The sequence below is a fragment of the Lepisma saccharinum genome, chromosome 5 (assembly GCF_977018435.1).
Source record: "Lepisma saccharinum chromosome 5, izLepSacc3.1, whole genome shotgun sequence".
In the NCBI taxonomy this organism is placed as follows: Eukaryota; Metazoa; Arthropoda; class Insecta; order Zygentoma; family Lepismatidae; genus Lepisma; species Lepisma saccharinum.
The window spans coordinates 38,490,306-38,506,476 of record NC_139233.1 but is presented as its reverse complement, the minus strand read 5'-3'; the positions used below and the strand labels follow the sequence as shown (position 1 = coordinate 38,506,476).

Here is a 16,171-nt window from a genome sequence, read left to right as displayed (position 1 = left end):
AAGAAAAGGCAAAACTTTCTGGGATTTAGTTGACTCGAAAAGGGCAATTAATAAAGCAAAAGATCTGTGATATAAGAAGATAATTTCGAGTCCAGAAGGAAGTCCCAGCTCAAGTCCAGAAGGAAGTCCAAGTCAAGACTCTGATCCCGTAGGAAGCCCACACAAGTGAATGTGAAAATGACTACAAGCAAATAAGAACTATAGCAATTGAAATTTCTGTAAAATTCCGATTACTTCTATATGAATATATTCTCATATGTTCTCAACTATAATCTTCATGTACAAAGAAAAATATAATATAATCGATTAACTGTCTCCATTGGTAGGTTTACTGTCTGGTTTCATTTCTAACAAGAACCCTACCCCTGTAAATACTAGCCGTGGCATAAATATAAAGAACTACACCCAAGGGAGGTAACGTAAATAAGTGGCACTCACAATGTGGGGCCTTAAACGAATAGACGTTGCAGCTATGATCAACAAACGCTGGTGAACCTGAAGAAATAAAAAAAGTAAAAGAGGTTAAGGACTCAGATTATTTGTAATTGCTCAGGCATTTAATTATGTATGTCCTTTCACTTTTTCCTTCATGTTTACAATGTAAAGGTTATTCAAAATAAAGTTAACACCTCAGAGATGCAGTGTTAAGTATTTAAATTAGAATTAGAATTTCTTTATTCATAGGCGAAGTTCAGCCTGTAGCTGCTCTACCTCTTAACCTGCAAAATCTAGTACAATAAAACAAACAAAATACAATTACTACTATAATGTAAGAATTCCATTACATTTTCACTTCTAAATATTTCAGTAATTAACACACTAGAAAGATAAAGACAATTTTACTCATTCTCAGACATCAAAGTAATTATAAATTATAATGAATGAATTATATTATGCATTCAGTAATTAACACTAAAAAGATAAAGACAATTTTACTCATTCACACACATCAAAATGTTCATCTTGGGTTCAAATCTGCTCATTTTTTTTGTTTTGATTTCAACGTAAGCATGCTGAATCTAGTCATGTGTGCTGAGGCTCTGTCCTTGCACATGTACAAATACTTTTGTTACTGCCCTTTTAAAGCTGTTGTATGTCGCACACGAGGTAGCATCTGGTGGCAGCGCATTCCAACAAAATGCAGAAGCAGCTTTGAAGGATGACAGGAATATGGATTTTGAGAATCTGTCCAGATGAAGTTTCTTAGAGTGTCAAGTCGTGTAGTTGTGTATGTTGTGTCTAAATTGGAGTCTGTTGTATAAGTGTGTCGGTGTTTGCAGAATTTTGAATATTGTGCAGGCCAGATGTAGTTTTCTGCGTCGTGTCATATTCAGCCAATTAAGGTCATTTAAGTAAGGCAGTATGTGATCCCTTCGTTTCAAGCTAAATGCAAAATGTATACAAAAATTCTGCACTTGTGTGCAAATTTAGCATTTTTTTTTTTTGTTAAATTAACACCATAAACAACGTCACAGTAATCGAAAATGTGAAGAACTATCTGCAATTTTTTTTTATCTAATCTCAATATATTATTTCTGATTAATCTTAATTTAGAACTAAAAAAATTGTTAACAGTTTTTTTTAAATACAAAGTACAAGTTTTCATCGTGTAAACTTACATATCTGTTTGGAGATAAAGTATTTTTATTCCATATGTATATAAATACCGTTGTTTACAATAGTCCTGGCAAATGATGTCTCCTATATCTTAGTTACAGTTAAATAATAATCAAATTGTATCGTATTTCTCTGTGATGGGATTGAAATTCATACTTGTAACTTGATGCATTTGTATACTTAACAGCTGCACATGAAAGTAAGTTGATGAGCAAATACTTGTGATTGGGAACAGTTCTGGACAGAATAGCAGGCATGGGAGGTGAGTGATTCAATTAATAGTATAATTACAATTGTGTATTTCTTCAGCACTTTTTAAGGATCTCATGATGTAAATTTAACGTAATGGTGATTTGTTTTCTTAATAGACTTCTAAGTAAATTAGGCTAGTCTGTCAATTCAAGTTTTACTCGTGTGAACAACTGTGCACTTTTAAGATTAATAACTTGATGCAGTGGCGGCGATTTGGCCCCAAAACCAGGATTTAGCATAGTGCGACGGTAAAAGTGGCACCCCCCCCCCAATCGCTGCCACTGACTTGATGGATTTCAATTTTATGATTTAAAAATTGTTAATGTGATCACAATGTGCATCTGTTTTTGAAAATAGCTTGTTTATGTGTAAGCAAGGCTCAATATAATTAGTGTATGTATTTACATTGGATTATTTAACTGAATATGGCAATTTGGCACAAATGAAATTCAGGTTAATTATATAATTCATAGTGTTCTTAATTGGTCCTGGAAGTTTTATCATGCTATTATTTGTTATATGAGCTAACAGTTAGCAGTATTTATTGGAAATCGGAGTAGGTTCGTATGTTGACTTATTCACTTAACTTTTCAGTTTTGTTGCATCTTCAAATGATTGATTTTGCAGTGGTAGATGATGTGTGTGGTGCAACTAAAAAGAGAGAATGTTCATAGTTTTCTGAAAACTTTTTTCCTTTTTCCCTTCACATGATACATAATGAGAGGGAAAACGATTCAGAAACTTTATCAAAGGTAAAGCTATTCCATGTAATGGTTCCAAATGTTTAATGATGTTTGCAAGTTTGATGGGAGCATTAGGAAGTCTTGTAGTATACTAGAAATGATTGTGGAAGTAAGTTTGAAGCTTTCAAGAAAGGAATAAGCACAGTTAAAGTTTCACAAAGTACTAGTCATTGGAGAGAATATGATATAAAAAGTAGCTTATGGAAGATTCTGTGCTTCTCAGCAAGCAACCGTTCTTTGTATACTGTTGTCTTTGGCATGGGAGACTCAAAACATTTAGTGCATGTCAGCATGACATTCACACATATAATGTAAGGTTCTAGACATGCAGTTGGATTAAAATATTTGCAATGAACTGATTTGATAGAATTATGGAGTACTTTGTGGTGTCGGCTAACAAATGGAAAAAACTTGAGTTTGGTAACATAGCCATAACATAGTACATTAATGAAAATGTGTTACATGTGTAAGCATTTAAAACTGTAGCAAAGTTCAACTTCATTCGTCTATAAATTATATAGGCTGCAGATTTTTGTTTTGTTCATGAAATATGCAAATTGTATGCATCCACAAACATTTAAACCTTAATGATTTCCAGATTGATTGTTTGGTATTTACGTGGAGTAGGACCATGTTTTGTAGAATGCCCCATTTAGGAATGCTATTTTAGTGCTGAGAGCTGTAAATCTGACGTGCCTAACCTAACTACGAAAGTATTTAGGGATAATTTTAATGCAGAACCCATTCTCATATGATCACAGCAGCAGTCCATATCCAAAATGACATTAAATGAATGCCTGCTCTTAAAGAGGTATGCATGTATGGCAGTATACGGAGGAATAAATCATTCTCCAGTAAACACGCAGTACAGCTTTACCAAAAATAAGAAAACCTTGGCAAACTGATGAACTGAAATATTTGTTTCCCTCTTGCTTTGTTTTCACTTGTGCCCAAGTGTCCCCATGTTGCCATATTTCTAAGTTCCCTTCCTTGCTTTGTTGTAAAAGAATTCAACAACATTTAAAATATAAATCTCTGCTTTTGCTGGGTATGGTTTGCCCCTTCATTGTGATACAAAAACTTGTCCCTGTTGTGTTGAAAAGTGCAGCTTGTTGTGGCAGCACAGGAGCAGAATTGCATGGCAAGCAGATGGTTACATTGCCCATGCTCTCTTCTCTCGTGTACAGTCCAAAATTCGATGACAGTGACTATGAGGTATATATTTACAGACATGAACAGAAATTGAATCTTGTTAAAAGTGTCTGTGCATAATGGTTAGTTTGGACCCCTGTGTTTTTTGCCATGGGGCATGGAAATGGGCCAGCCACACATTCTGAATCTCAACCATGCAGATACATGAATTGCACTTTATTTATCAAAGAGCTGCATGCGCTAGGAATAGCTCTGTTAATTGATGCATTTTGAAGAGTTTGGGAAGTTGTGTAGGATTAAGACAAATGAGATAAATGTGATATAGCCATTACAAGTTGTCATCTAAAGCTTTGCTTTCTTTACAGGCAAGAAAATAACTGTGGAATTGGTCATAGACAGCGGCAGCAAGAAACTTGATGACAAAATTGAAGAGTGGTTGGCTTGGGACAAGGTAAGTTTGAATCGGTGATACACAGTCTTTTGAAAAGTTACTTTTAAAAAGTAGTTTCTTCACTCAGAGTAATTCATTAACCAAGCATTTTGTCAATTTTTTTTTAAACTAAAGAACTAACACTCCGGTTTTCCTAAATCTGAAGGTTCATTGCATCAGCATCATATATTTTCCACCTCTCCCTATTCGGTGCATCATAATATTGTCATTCTATCTTCGTCTTGGCTTTCCCACGGGTCTTTTACCATCAAGTTTTCCAATAAGGATTCTGTGAACATTTCTATTCCCTCTTATGCTTGTTACATAGCCTGTCTACTGAAGTCTTCTTGATTTAATTACTCTAATAATATCAGGGAATGAGTTTAGATTGTGCAGTTCAGTACAGGGATCACGACTGAAATCGAACCGAAATAAAAGGAAACTTATTCCGATGTACTTTCAGTTTCCCTGAGCCTGAACTAAAATGGCAGAGGCAAGTTTCGGTTCGAACTGGATTTGGCTTCTACATAATTTCAGTTTCGGTAACCCAAACTGATTTATTGCAAGACACATTAACAGTTCACTGAAATGAAATTTTTGAGAGGATGATTCAGTTTGGGAGGACCGAAATGTTTTGGTTCATGTTATAGTTTCAGTCTTCATGTAATTAAACACAACACATTTAGTTCGGGTTTGATGGGCATGGAATAGAATGTGAACCAGTTCAAGAAATCAGTTTTCCTGCTTGACGATGTTGAAGGTTTTTCTACCTCCCCCACACGATTGCTGTTTTGTTTTGTGATCTGTTGCTTGTAGGTTACTGACGTCAGTGCTTTCAGCTTGCAGATTGGTGTTGTGCTGCTTGCAAAAGGGAAGGGGAGGAAACTACAGTGGAATGTCTGGCAATCGCAAGCAAGGTTCGCTGTGTGGCAATGTGTATTACACCCCGTCATGATCTCTCATCTGCACAGGTCAAATCGTCACATTTTCAGTCAGATCCAGTGTTGCCAATTGTATTCGAATTATGGTATATCAACTCTGTCTAGGGTGTTCATTTTTAAACTTATGCGTGCTGTTCCGTTCTTTCTGTCATAACAAGAAGCATTTTAAAAGATGTATTCTCTTACATAAATATATCCGTATTGTGCGTGTTTGTGAGCTGTGACACATGAGAATTCAAAGATTTGAAAAAAAGGGAATGAATGGAGAAATAATTTCGAACCACTCTCGGTTAATCTTAATTACAAGCTGTCTAGAATTATTTCAAACAATACAAGTACATAAACTGCTTATCGTTAGTTCCATGTATCAGAAACGTTGGAAATCATGGAAGGCTTATAGTAGAAATAATTAAGCGAAGGAAATAATTTTTATTTAAACCTCTTCAAGAAGAGAATGGAGAAGTACAGAAAAAAAATTTAAAAAAATATGTGTAAAACAAAATCAAATATTTCGTTTCTGTGTGTAATTGGAATTAACATTGATCAATTGTCCGTTCATCTAAGTATACCTTTCAATTTCACTTTTCCTGTTCATGTTTGAGTTTTTGTTAAAAGTCCACTTTATGCACAGCTAGGCTAATCAGTACTGAACCTACAGTTTTAAGTTGAATCCAAACCACTGTCCCTCAATCGGGTATCAAACCCGTGACCCCTTGATTACAAGGTGGCGACCTTACCACTTCACTATCAGGGAGGCCATATTCTTGCAGCATGCACATTTCGGCTTTCTACTTTTCAAGTAAGTTAGTCGTAACCACCATACCAATTTTCTTTTTTAATATTTCACAATATGGTTAGGTTTCTGAGAGCTAAGCAGTACGCTGTTTCCAGGTCCTAGATTCAGAAAGTTAACATTGTATTTCTCTTTTCCAAATTGCCCCAATTTTCTTAAAACCACATTACCATAAATAAGCAGCATTTCGATTTCCAGGTTTCTGCTTCAAATATTAAAATTTTAAATATGGCAACCAAGTATTTCTGTATTTTTAGCTTTGCTATTTCATTGCTTTCGTCTCCGTTGCGGAGTGGATATCACAGCATGCTATAACGTTAGGGGTCCCAGGTTTAAATCCTGGCCTGGGCATGGATATTCTTTGTAATATTTCCTTCATCATATCATTACACATCCTCATCGTCCCGATTAGCCACAAGTGGCAGAAAAACGACGCAAAATAACAACAATGAATGAATCAAATGTATTAATTGTTTCCACAGAAGCATATATAACCATTAAATACTCATTTTACTTTATAGCTTTAAAAATATAAAAATAACACGATGTAGGTCTTATCATTTAAAATTATCAAAATCGGCTGTATTCCAATTAGGAGCATACCCCTTTTCAAATTTATTCCATCAAGAAAAAAAGTGGGAATATAATCAAAATGTCCATCAGCTATTCATTGATTTCAAAAAAGCATATGATTCGGTCAAAAAAGATAAATTATATAATATATTAGTAGAGTTTGGAATACCTAAGAAGCTTGTTAGCATGATAAAAATATGCACCAGTGAAACAGAAAGTAAAATTCGTGTGGGTATTAATATGTCTGACAAATTTACAATTCATGATGGGTTAAAACAAGGAGATGCATTATCTCCATTGCTCTTTAATTTTGCCTTAGAATATGCTGTAAGGAAGGTAAAAGAAACTAAAGAAGGACTAAAATTAAATGGTGTGACTCAGTTGTTAGCATATGCAGATGATGTAGATTTACTGGGGGATGATGTGAATACAATTAAGAATAATGCTAAAATATTTTTCAAAACTGCTAAAGAGATAGGTTTGGAAGTTAACAAAGATAAAACTAAATATATGCTTACAGGCCGAAACCAAGTGTTAGGTAATAATCAAAATCTAATTATTGATAACAACTCGTTTAAACCAGTTTCCAAATTCAAATACTTAGGAGTAATATTAACAAATGAAAATTATATTAAAGAGGAAATAAAAAGTAGGCTTAATTCAGGAAATGCATGTTACTTCTCTCTTCATAAACTTTTGTCTTCTCGTTTAATATCTAAGAAACTAAAAGTTAAAATATACAAAACAGTAATTTTGCCTGTAGTATTATATGGATGTGAAACTTGGTCCCTTACATTGAAAGAGGAACATAAATTGAGAGTATTTGAAAATAAGATCCTTAGGAAAATCTTTGGACCTAAAAGGGATGAGGAGACAGGTGAGTGGAGAAGGTTACATAATTTAGAACTACATAATTTGTATTCATGTCCAGATATTATTAGAATGATTAAATCAAGAAGACTTAGGTGGGCAGGCCATGTGGCACGAATGGGAGAGGAAAGAGGAGTTTACAGGATTCTTGTTGGGAAACCTGATGGTAAGAGACCTGTAGGAAGGCCAAGACAAAGATGGAGGGACAACGTTGAGATGGACCCAAGGGAAATCGGTAGGGATGGAAAAGAGTATATAGAACTTGCTCAAGATAGGGACAGATGGAAGGCCTGTGTTGCTGCAGCCATGAACCTTCGGGTTTAAGAAGGCTAGAGAGTTAGTTAGTTACTTAAGAATTAAAACAAAATTTGTCAGCCCTGCATTTTTGGTGTTGTAAAACATCCCTATTTAGTCATATATGCAGTAGCATTAATATCCAGCATACAGATTTTCAACTTACTTATTTAAAAATGATAAGGTTAGATATGACAACCCAGCATTTCCAGTGTATTAAAAACTTTCCTATATTGCTGTATTCACAGCAGCATAAATAACCAGCCTTCCGATCTTCAAATTTCTGTCTTCAAGAACTGAAAGGTAAAAATTGGCACCCTGCATTTCCAATTACTTTAAACTCTACCCATTAACTATATTGAAAGTAGCACACATGACCAGCATATTGATTTTCAAATTTCTATCTTGAAAATAATAAATAAATTTAAAAAAAGATATGGCAACCATGGCACCAGCGAGTGTTTCGAATGAATCGGCTTGGTCTTTTACCCTCTGTACACATTGAATTACTTTTCCTTTGTGCATCTTACAGCTTTCTGGTATTCCGAAGGTTGAACCAATTCTCTGCAGTAGTTTGGCCAATTTCAATGGCTCGAACCATTATTCTGGACCAAAACTCACCTCCACCATGGCGTGGACTGTTATATCAAACCGATATGTCGAACTGTTTTCCCCGAAACTGGTTTCTGAAGTGGTGCGAACCAGAATGCTTTTATGAGGAGCTTCGAGTTTGTTTGTCTGGACCAGAGTAGAAATTGCCAGCGTCAATTCGAGTTCGAGTCCGAATTACCTATCCGATTTCAGTCTGAAAAACCGAACCAGAACTGATAAAGCGGGGAGTGATTCATTCTGACTCTAACTGAAATTAATTTCAGTCGCAATCCCTGGTTCAGTATTATTTGTTTACGGTTCTTACAAGCATGTAAAAACCATTTTTGCTGTTAATGTTTTGGGAGAGTACATACTTCCTTCATCAGATATTTATTTTTAGTTTATTGATTAGTACCCAAACTTAATTATAAATAGTTACTAGTGTGAATCAGTTTCTAAATTCAAATATTTACAGGTAATAAGGATTCCGAATGTTTACTGATTTTTGCAAGTTTCATAGGCATGTGTGCTTTCCATCGACACAAAGCATTCTTTGTTCATAGGAGGAAGACTAAAGCATTGCAGAATGGTGTAAATGATTGTGAATGTAAATTTGAAGCTGTTTAGATTTCCGAAATATCCTATTTATTATCAAAGAGAGTATGTACAGAAGGTTATTCGCTTTATATCCGACCATTTTTGACGGGTACTCACCCTAAGAGATACCGTGCTGCCACCACCGATCATGTTCTATTGGACCCCTGGCATTGTGGGCTATTGCCCGGCATCGCAGTTTCCATTGAAGCAAGCTCCAGTGCAGGACAGGCATGGGAATTCTGTCCCACTCCTCCCTCCAAGCTTTCCATAGACCATCCAGGGTGCGCAGGCGGCGATGTTGAAGACGACGTTTCAACAGTCCAAATGCGCAAAAATCCAATCGACTGGCATCTGGGCTTTTCACAGGAATGTCTTCAAACGGAAGGACACAAATTCCTAATTCCTCTGCCATTTCCTGATAAAAACGTAGTGATGTTCTGGAGTTATGACTCGAAGCCTTGTCCATATGGATCATCACCTGGTTCGCGTCCATTCCATACAATTGTGGGATGTCTCTCCGACAGATAGGTGTCAGAATGGAGTCTTGGAAGTATCTGGCATTCATCTTCACGTTTTTGTCCACCTTTCGTTTCATCAACTTACCTTCATATCCGAATCATACATATGAAAATCATCATGTATGAAAACTTAGCATGGAAAAGGGCCATTACGTAACCCTCCCAATACCGGTTGATTTTCGGCGCCATTTGATAACATTCACTACCAACACTCGCACACCTACAAGGTCAGACACAACACTGCTTTCGCCAGCAGACCCATAGTTCCAGCATGATATGCCAGGTGGCAGCACCGAATCGAAAATGGTCAGATGTAAAGTGAACAACCTCTGTCGAAAGTACCTTATGTAACAAGGTGGATTGATTTTAATCAGGTGATTTTTTTAAAAAAAAATCACTGATTTAAATCACTTTATACAAATAATTTGTAGAATAATGTACATAAGGATTTTGTATATATCAGAATCACTTTTGGTGAAAGTACATTAATCTCGTAATCATTTAATCATGTTTATTTGGCTCTAAGAAAGGAAACCAAATACATATAGGCATTGACAAAAGGAAATGTAATGTGCAAACTGTAAAAACACTTATTTTTTTCTTGATTCAAAATTCAATATTTTTATACGCAAAAATAGCAAACATTTTGTGTAGAAAAATGTGCAAAATACTAATCATGTTAAACCTTTAGTAGTGTCCTTATCATTTAACTCTGATGCAGTGAAATACTTACATATAAATATTAATGAGTATTTTGAACAATTTTTAATTGTGTTTATTTACAAGTATCAGTGTCAATCCTTAAAGAGTATGAGCATTGGTACAGGGTATCGGTTCAGCCATAATTTAAAGCCTTCTAACCACAACCTTCCTGAAGAGTATATAATCAAGGTGATGATATTAATGTTCGTGTTGTATTAAATTATTTATCCTTCTGAGAGCAAAATCCCTAATTTCAGAATGAGTCTTCTCGGAATGAAATCATATCACTCATATGCACAAAGAAAGTGGAGCACTTGTCCAAATTACTGCTGTCCCGGCTGGAGTTCGGCACGGCTGGCCTCAGAGGACGTATGGGTTCGGGATACTCCCAGATGAATGATTTAGTTATTATTCAGACGAGCCAGGGATTTGCATCTTACCTCCTGTATGTTAACCCAAATGTAAAGAAGCAAGGAGTAGTTATTGGGTATGATGGGCGTTATAATAGCCAAAGGTTTGTATTCATGTGTGTATGATAGGTTTGTGTACTTGTGTATGTATTGGGTTGATGCATAAGTTCGTAGCATTTGTGTTTAGTATGGCAACACTGCAGTATTAGGAGTTTGTTTATTGTTTAATGCTCATCAATTGGTGTAGCATTGTTGTGCTTGTGAATACGCATTGAATTTTACAGATTTGAAGAAAGACTGTTATTTATGGGCTAAAGAACAATAAGTGTCCAGTGCGGAAAAGAAAACATTTCCGATATACATTCTGTCAAAAAAGTACCAGGAATTGTTAAATAAAATGCACAATTTTAATTTATTCATCAATATTTATTTTGTCGCCTTCAAAGTAGGCCCCATTTGATGCAACACACATATGCCATCATTTTTTCCAGTCTTCGAAACACGTTTTATAGGCTCTTTCCGGTATGGCCTTCAGCTCTTTCCACGAATTTTGCTTTATGGCTTCAATTGAGTCAAAACGGGTACCCCGGAGTGGCAATTGTAGTTTCGGGAACATAAAGAAGTCATACGAGGCCAGATCTGGTGAATATGGTGGTTGATCAATGGTATTTATTGTGTTTTTGGCCTTAAATTCGGTCACAACTGTCGCTCTATGCGATGGCGCATTATCGTCGTGTAAAATCCACAAATTGTTCTTCCACAAATCTGACCGTTTCTGACGGATTTCCTCATGCAAACGCTTCAATACGGCCAAATAGTATTCTTTATTGACCATCTGTCCCTCTGGAACGAATTCATGATGCACCAAACCACGAATATCGAAGAAAACAATGAGCATCACTGACTTTTTCGGTTTCGGCTCATCTTTTGTCCTCCATTCTGATGACTGTTTGCATGTCAAACTCGTAGACCCATGTCTCGTCACCAGTTATGATGCGTTCCATGAATGTGGGATCAGAATTGGCACGATCTAACATGTCTAAAGAGACCTGCTCACGGTACTGTTTTTGAAGAAAATTCATCTCTTTTGGAACAAGCGGTGCGGCGACGCGTCTCATGCCCAAAATATCCATCGAACGAACAGACTCTAGCTATATCTCTTAAGCTGGAATGGCGATTATCAAGCACAATTACCTTCACTTTTTCGATGTTTTCATCGGTTGAAGAGGTCGAAGGTTGTCCAGAACTAGGCATGTCTTCTACGATCTCTCGGCCCTCCTTGAACGCTTTGTACCACTCGTAAGCCCATGTTTTTGATAAAACTGATTCACCATAAGTCTTTTCTAATATTTTTAGCGAGTCAGCACACAAAATTCCGTTCGCAACACAAAATGTAAGGCAAACTCTTTCTTCAATAATTTCGTTCATTGTAAAAGTCGTGATGCACTACTGAAGTGGCCTGATTAAACCAGCTGTTGTAAACAAACTGGTTGACAGATCGCGCTCATGTTTGGCATAGTAATTAAGTACAGTGCTACCAACTTACGGAAAAAAATATTTTTAAAAAATCATTAGCGTGTGCCTTTTAAATTACAATTTCCCGGTACTTTTTTGACAGAAAAGTATTATTCTGTCTGAGTTTAACATAAGAGCAAGGCAGCGGAGGTGGCTCAAAATGTCAATGAGGAAAGCAGGGAAAGAAAATGGTTTTGTCATTACAAAGAGGGTATTTTTGACTTAAACGTTTCTCCATGTTCAGGAAGACCTTTAATGAGGAAAATTGTAATCGCTTTAATCTGCAAGGTTCCACATAATTCGACTTGAGAATTAGCAAATGTGTTGAACTGTGACCATTAAACCATTGTGCGACATTTGCATCCCATGGGTAAGGTTCAGTATACCACACGCTTTAAATCAGCGAGTAGGTAATTGTATATATTATTAGGTAATATTTCGTTGGGGTGATGGGAAGATAATGATTAACTCTTGTAGGCCAGGAAGAGAGCATCAAGTGCTGTGACACGATAATGCACACCCACACTCCGCTAACATGACAAAAGCTTATATCCAGGAGCTTGGTTGGGTAGTTATTCCACATCCTTCTTACTCCCATCGATCTTGTGCCCTCAGATTGCTACCTCTTCAGCTCTCAATCCATCCATCCAATGCTCTTCAAACTTGGCTTGACGACGCTTTTAGCCCTGAATCAGCTGATTTCTTCAGGCGTTGAATTTAAAAACTGCCCTAGAATTGGACGACAGTTATAGACAATGAAGGAAAATATATTACTTATTAATTTATGCCTTTTGTTCATCTCAAATTAGTATCAAATAAAAATACTTTTGACACGGTGAAGAAAAACACTACTAACTTATGCATCAACCCAATACATTGAGGGAACATGCCTTCATGGATCTTGGATCTTCTGACGAATTTTAATTGTACAAAATGCCTTTACATGTCATTGGTATTACCTGGTGCGACGGTTTCTAAGACTTGGAATAGGTGATTTTGCAATTTCACATTGATATTTGGTGGCACATTTTGAAAACACTAATAACTATTTGAAGTTGATGGAATCATGATAATTTTCGATACATGAAATTTTATATCCAGAATTTATTTTATTAAGAATATACTGTAAATAGGTAAAGGTAGTCCCTGCACATTGCACCATGCCATGAAGGCACATGGATGATGTGATTAGCACCATGCTGTGGCTGCCTTTACCCTAACGGTTGGCTTCAGGTAACCAATGAATAGAAGCTCTGTGCAGAATACTGTCAAAAAATTTCTAACATGAGATCAGTCTCTTCGGAAATTGAACCTAGGTCCCCCATAGGTCATATACTTTGCTGACTGGACCACTGTATCACATTAAGAAAGTGAACATGAGCAGTGAATATGACACAATAATATATAATATTCACATCATTGTAAATTATAGGTTTCACTACTGAAATTCTCCTGTAGAACTGTCATGTGTTCAACATGGAACGTAAATATTAAAAAGGAATATAGTAAAACTTGCACAATAAACTAGTACATATTATAATTATGTACAATATTATATCTTGTGAAATCACTTGTGCACACTATTTATTATTGCTTATAGCGATAGGAAATGCTTTTGTATGCTTTTAAAATTTACTAAAAGTTGTTTCAGGTAAGGTTCTGAATAAAAAAGTGTTTATTATATTTGTATTTCTGCTTTCCTGCCACTTTTGACCGAGTGTGATGATAGATGAAATTGATGAAGGAACAGCTGCAAACACACCCATGCCTAGGCTCGGACTCAAACCCAGGAGCTTTGGTGGTAAGAACAAGTTTTTAGTAGATGAAGATTCTTTAAGTACCAACCTTGTGATATAATGGCTAGATACTTGGAATCTATTTCAGTTGCGTGATGACTGACTCTTCAATAGTTTTTGTAGACTTATGTGTTTGATTTTTTTTTTTGAAAGGTATGGTTTCAACTCTTCTTTGAAGGTTCCATTTTTAAAGCTGAATTGTGTCATTTCACAATATGCTGTAGCACATTACAGAAATTTGCAGTGCATAATATTAAAATTACATAGTAGGATTTTCAAGAATTTTAGTGTAGTGGTAAATTTTGTAAGAGAACACTTCTTCATTTTAAGAATGTTCACTTCATAATATAACTAACTAACTAACTCTAACTCTCTAGCCTTCTTAAACCCGAAGGTTCATGGCTGCAGCAACACAGGCCTTCCATCTTTCCCTATCTTGAGCAAGTTCTATATACTCTTTTCCATCCCTACCGATTTCCCTTAGGTCCATCTCAACGTTGTCCCTCCATCTTCGTCTTGGCCTTCCTACAGGTCTCTTACCATCAGGTTTCCCAACAAGAATCCTGTGAACTCCTCTTTCCTCTCCCATTCGTACCACATGGCCTGCCCACCTAAGTCTTCTTGATTTAATTATTCTAATAATATCTGGACATGAATACAAATTATGTAGTTCTAAATTACGTAACCTTCTCCACTCACGTGTCTCCTCATCCCTTTTAGGTCCAAATATTTTCCTAAGGATCTTATTTTCAAATACTCTCAATTTATGTTCCTCTTTCAATGTAAGAGACCAAGTTTCACATCCATATAATACTGCAGGCAAAATTACTGTTTTGTATATTTTAACTTTTAGTTTCTTAGATATTAAACGAGAAGACAAAAGTTTATAAAGCGAGAAGTAACATGCATTTCCTGAATTAAGCCTACTTTTTATTTCCTCTTTAATATAATTTTCATTTGTTAATATTACTCCTAAGTATTTGAATTTGGAAACTGGTTCAAACGAGTTGTTATCAATAATTAGATTTTGATTATTACATAACACTTGGTTTCGGCCTGTAAGCATATATTTAGTTTTCTCTTTGTTAACTTCCAAACCTATCTCTTTAGCAGTTTTGAAAAATATTTTAGCATTATTCTTAATGGTATTCACATCATCCCCCAGTAAGTCTACATCATCTGCATATGCTAACAACTGAGTCACACCATTTAATTTTAGTCCTTCTTTAGTTTCTTTTACTTCATAATATACATACAGTAAACCCTCGTTAACACAAACTTGCTTAAGACGAACACTCGGTTAACATGAACAAAATGTTGGTCCCGGGATGTATTATATCTTATAGAAAGTTTTATCGGTTAATGCAAATTTCGGTTACCACGAATTAAGAACTGTTTTTGAGTCCGTTGCATCATTAGATCTCATTTAACACAAAGTTTCAAAGTTTTTCATAATTTTTTTAGGTTTTTCCTCTGTCGTAGTATTTTTCCGAACCTTTGTGGAACACTGGGAGGGTTTTGCAGACCACAGTTGAAGAACCAATGCTTTAAAGTATTCATAATTTCAAATGAGAGAATTATTTAATCATATTATCTACACTTCGTTAACTATCCATGTTGAGTGATTGATTCAAAAAGCCCGCTACTGAAGGTTACGGGTTTGAGACCTCACCTGGACATGTATGTTTCTTCGCCATTTTCCCTTTGTAAATTTCATCTGATCACAATTATCAAAGAGGCAGAAAAGCAACATAAATTAGGAAAGAACACGAATTATCCTGTAATATTTTGTGTTAATTCATAATTATTAGGCATCTTGTTGAATCTGTCTTTTTTTTATCATTGACAGCTTATCATATGGATTGAATATTGCTTCTTTTTTTTTACTTGTTTCCTATTTTTAGGTGGGCTAAACTCACAGCTGCAATATTTCTGAATGAAAATATCCCTGTGTATTTGTTTTCAACTGTTTGCCCGACACCATTTGTTCCTTTTACCATTTTGCAGTTCAAATGTGCAGCTGGAATTATGGTGACTGCATCTCACAATCCTAAGGATGATAACGGGTACAAAGTCTACTGGGCAAATGGTGCACAGGTATGCAAAGGTTTACTTTATTTCTTGAGAAGTAGCATACTTATTCTCTAGTTTTGTGCTAATAAGTTTGTAAATTGGTTACCCAATCTTCCTTCTTGCATTATTAAGAAATGGGGAAGATGCCAACCTTTCATGGGGAAGTGTTCAGTGTAACATGTTACAAAGTCAAAAGTCCTGGGTTTGAACCCTGTTTAAGGTATGATGGATCGTTCTTCAGTGTCGTGGCTAACCAGAGTCACAAAAGTAATATGAAAATTACCAAAATAGGAAAGAAAGTGAA

The 16,171-nt window shown here is 35.7% G+C and overlaps 1 protein-coding gene across 3 annotated transcripts in view; it reads left to right on the top strand.

Moving 5' to 3' along the window:
• Positions 1–16,171, top strand: part of Pgm2a (phosphoglucomutase 2) — a 134,036-nt gene that overhangs the window by 84,424 nt on the left and 33,441 nt on the right. For all 3 annotated transcript variants that reach the window (XM_083122449.1, XM_083122448.1, XM_083122447.1), the window contains exons 2-5: positions 1,805–1,879; positions 4,130–4,215; positions 10,331–10,587; positions 15,699–15,891. In XM_083122449.1, the coding sequence (XP_082978575.1) occupies positions 1,873–1,879; positions 4,130–4,215; positions 10,331–10,587; positions 15,699–15,891 (543 nt within the window). In that variant the 5' untranslated portion in view covers positions 1,805–1,872. The remainder of the gene's footprint in view (positions 1–1,804; positions 1,880–4,129; positions 4,216–10,330; positions 10,588–15,698; positions 15,892–16,171) is intronic.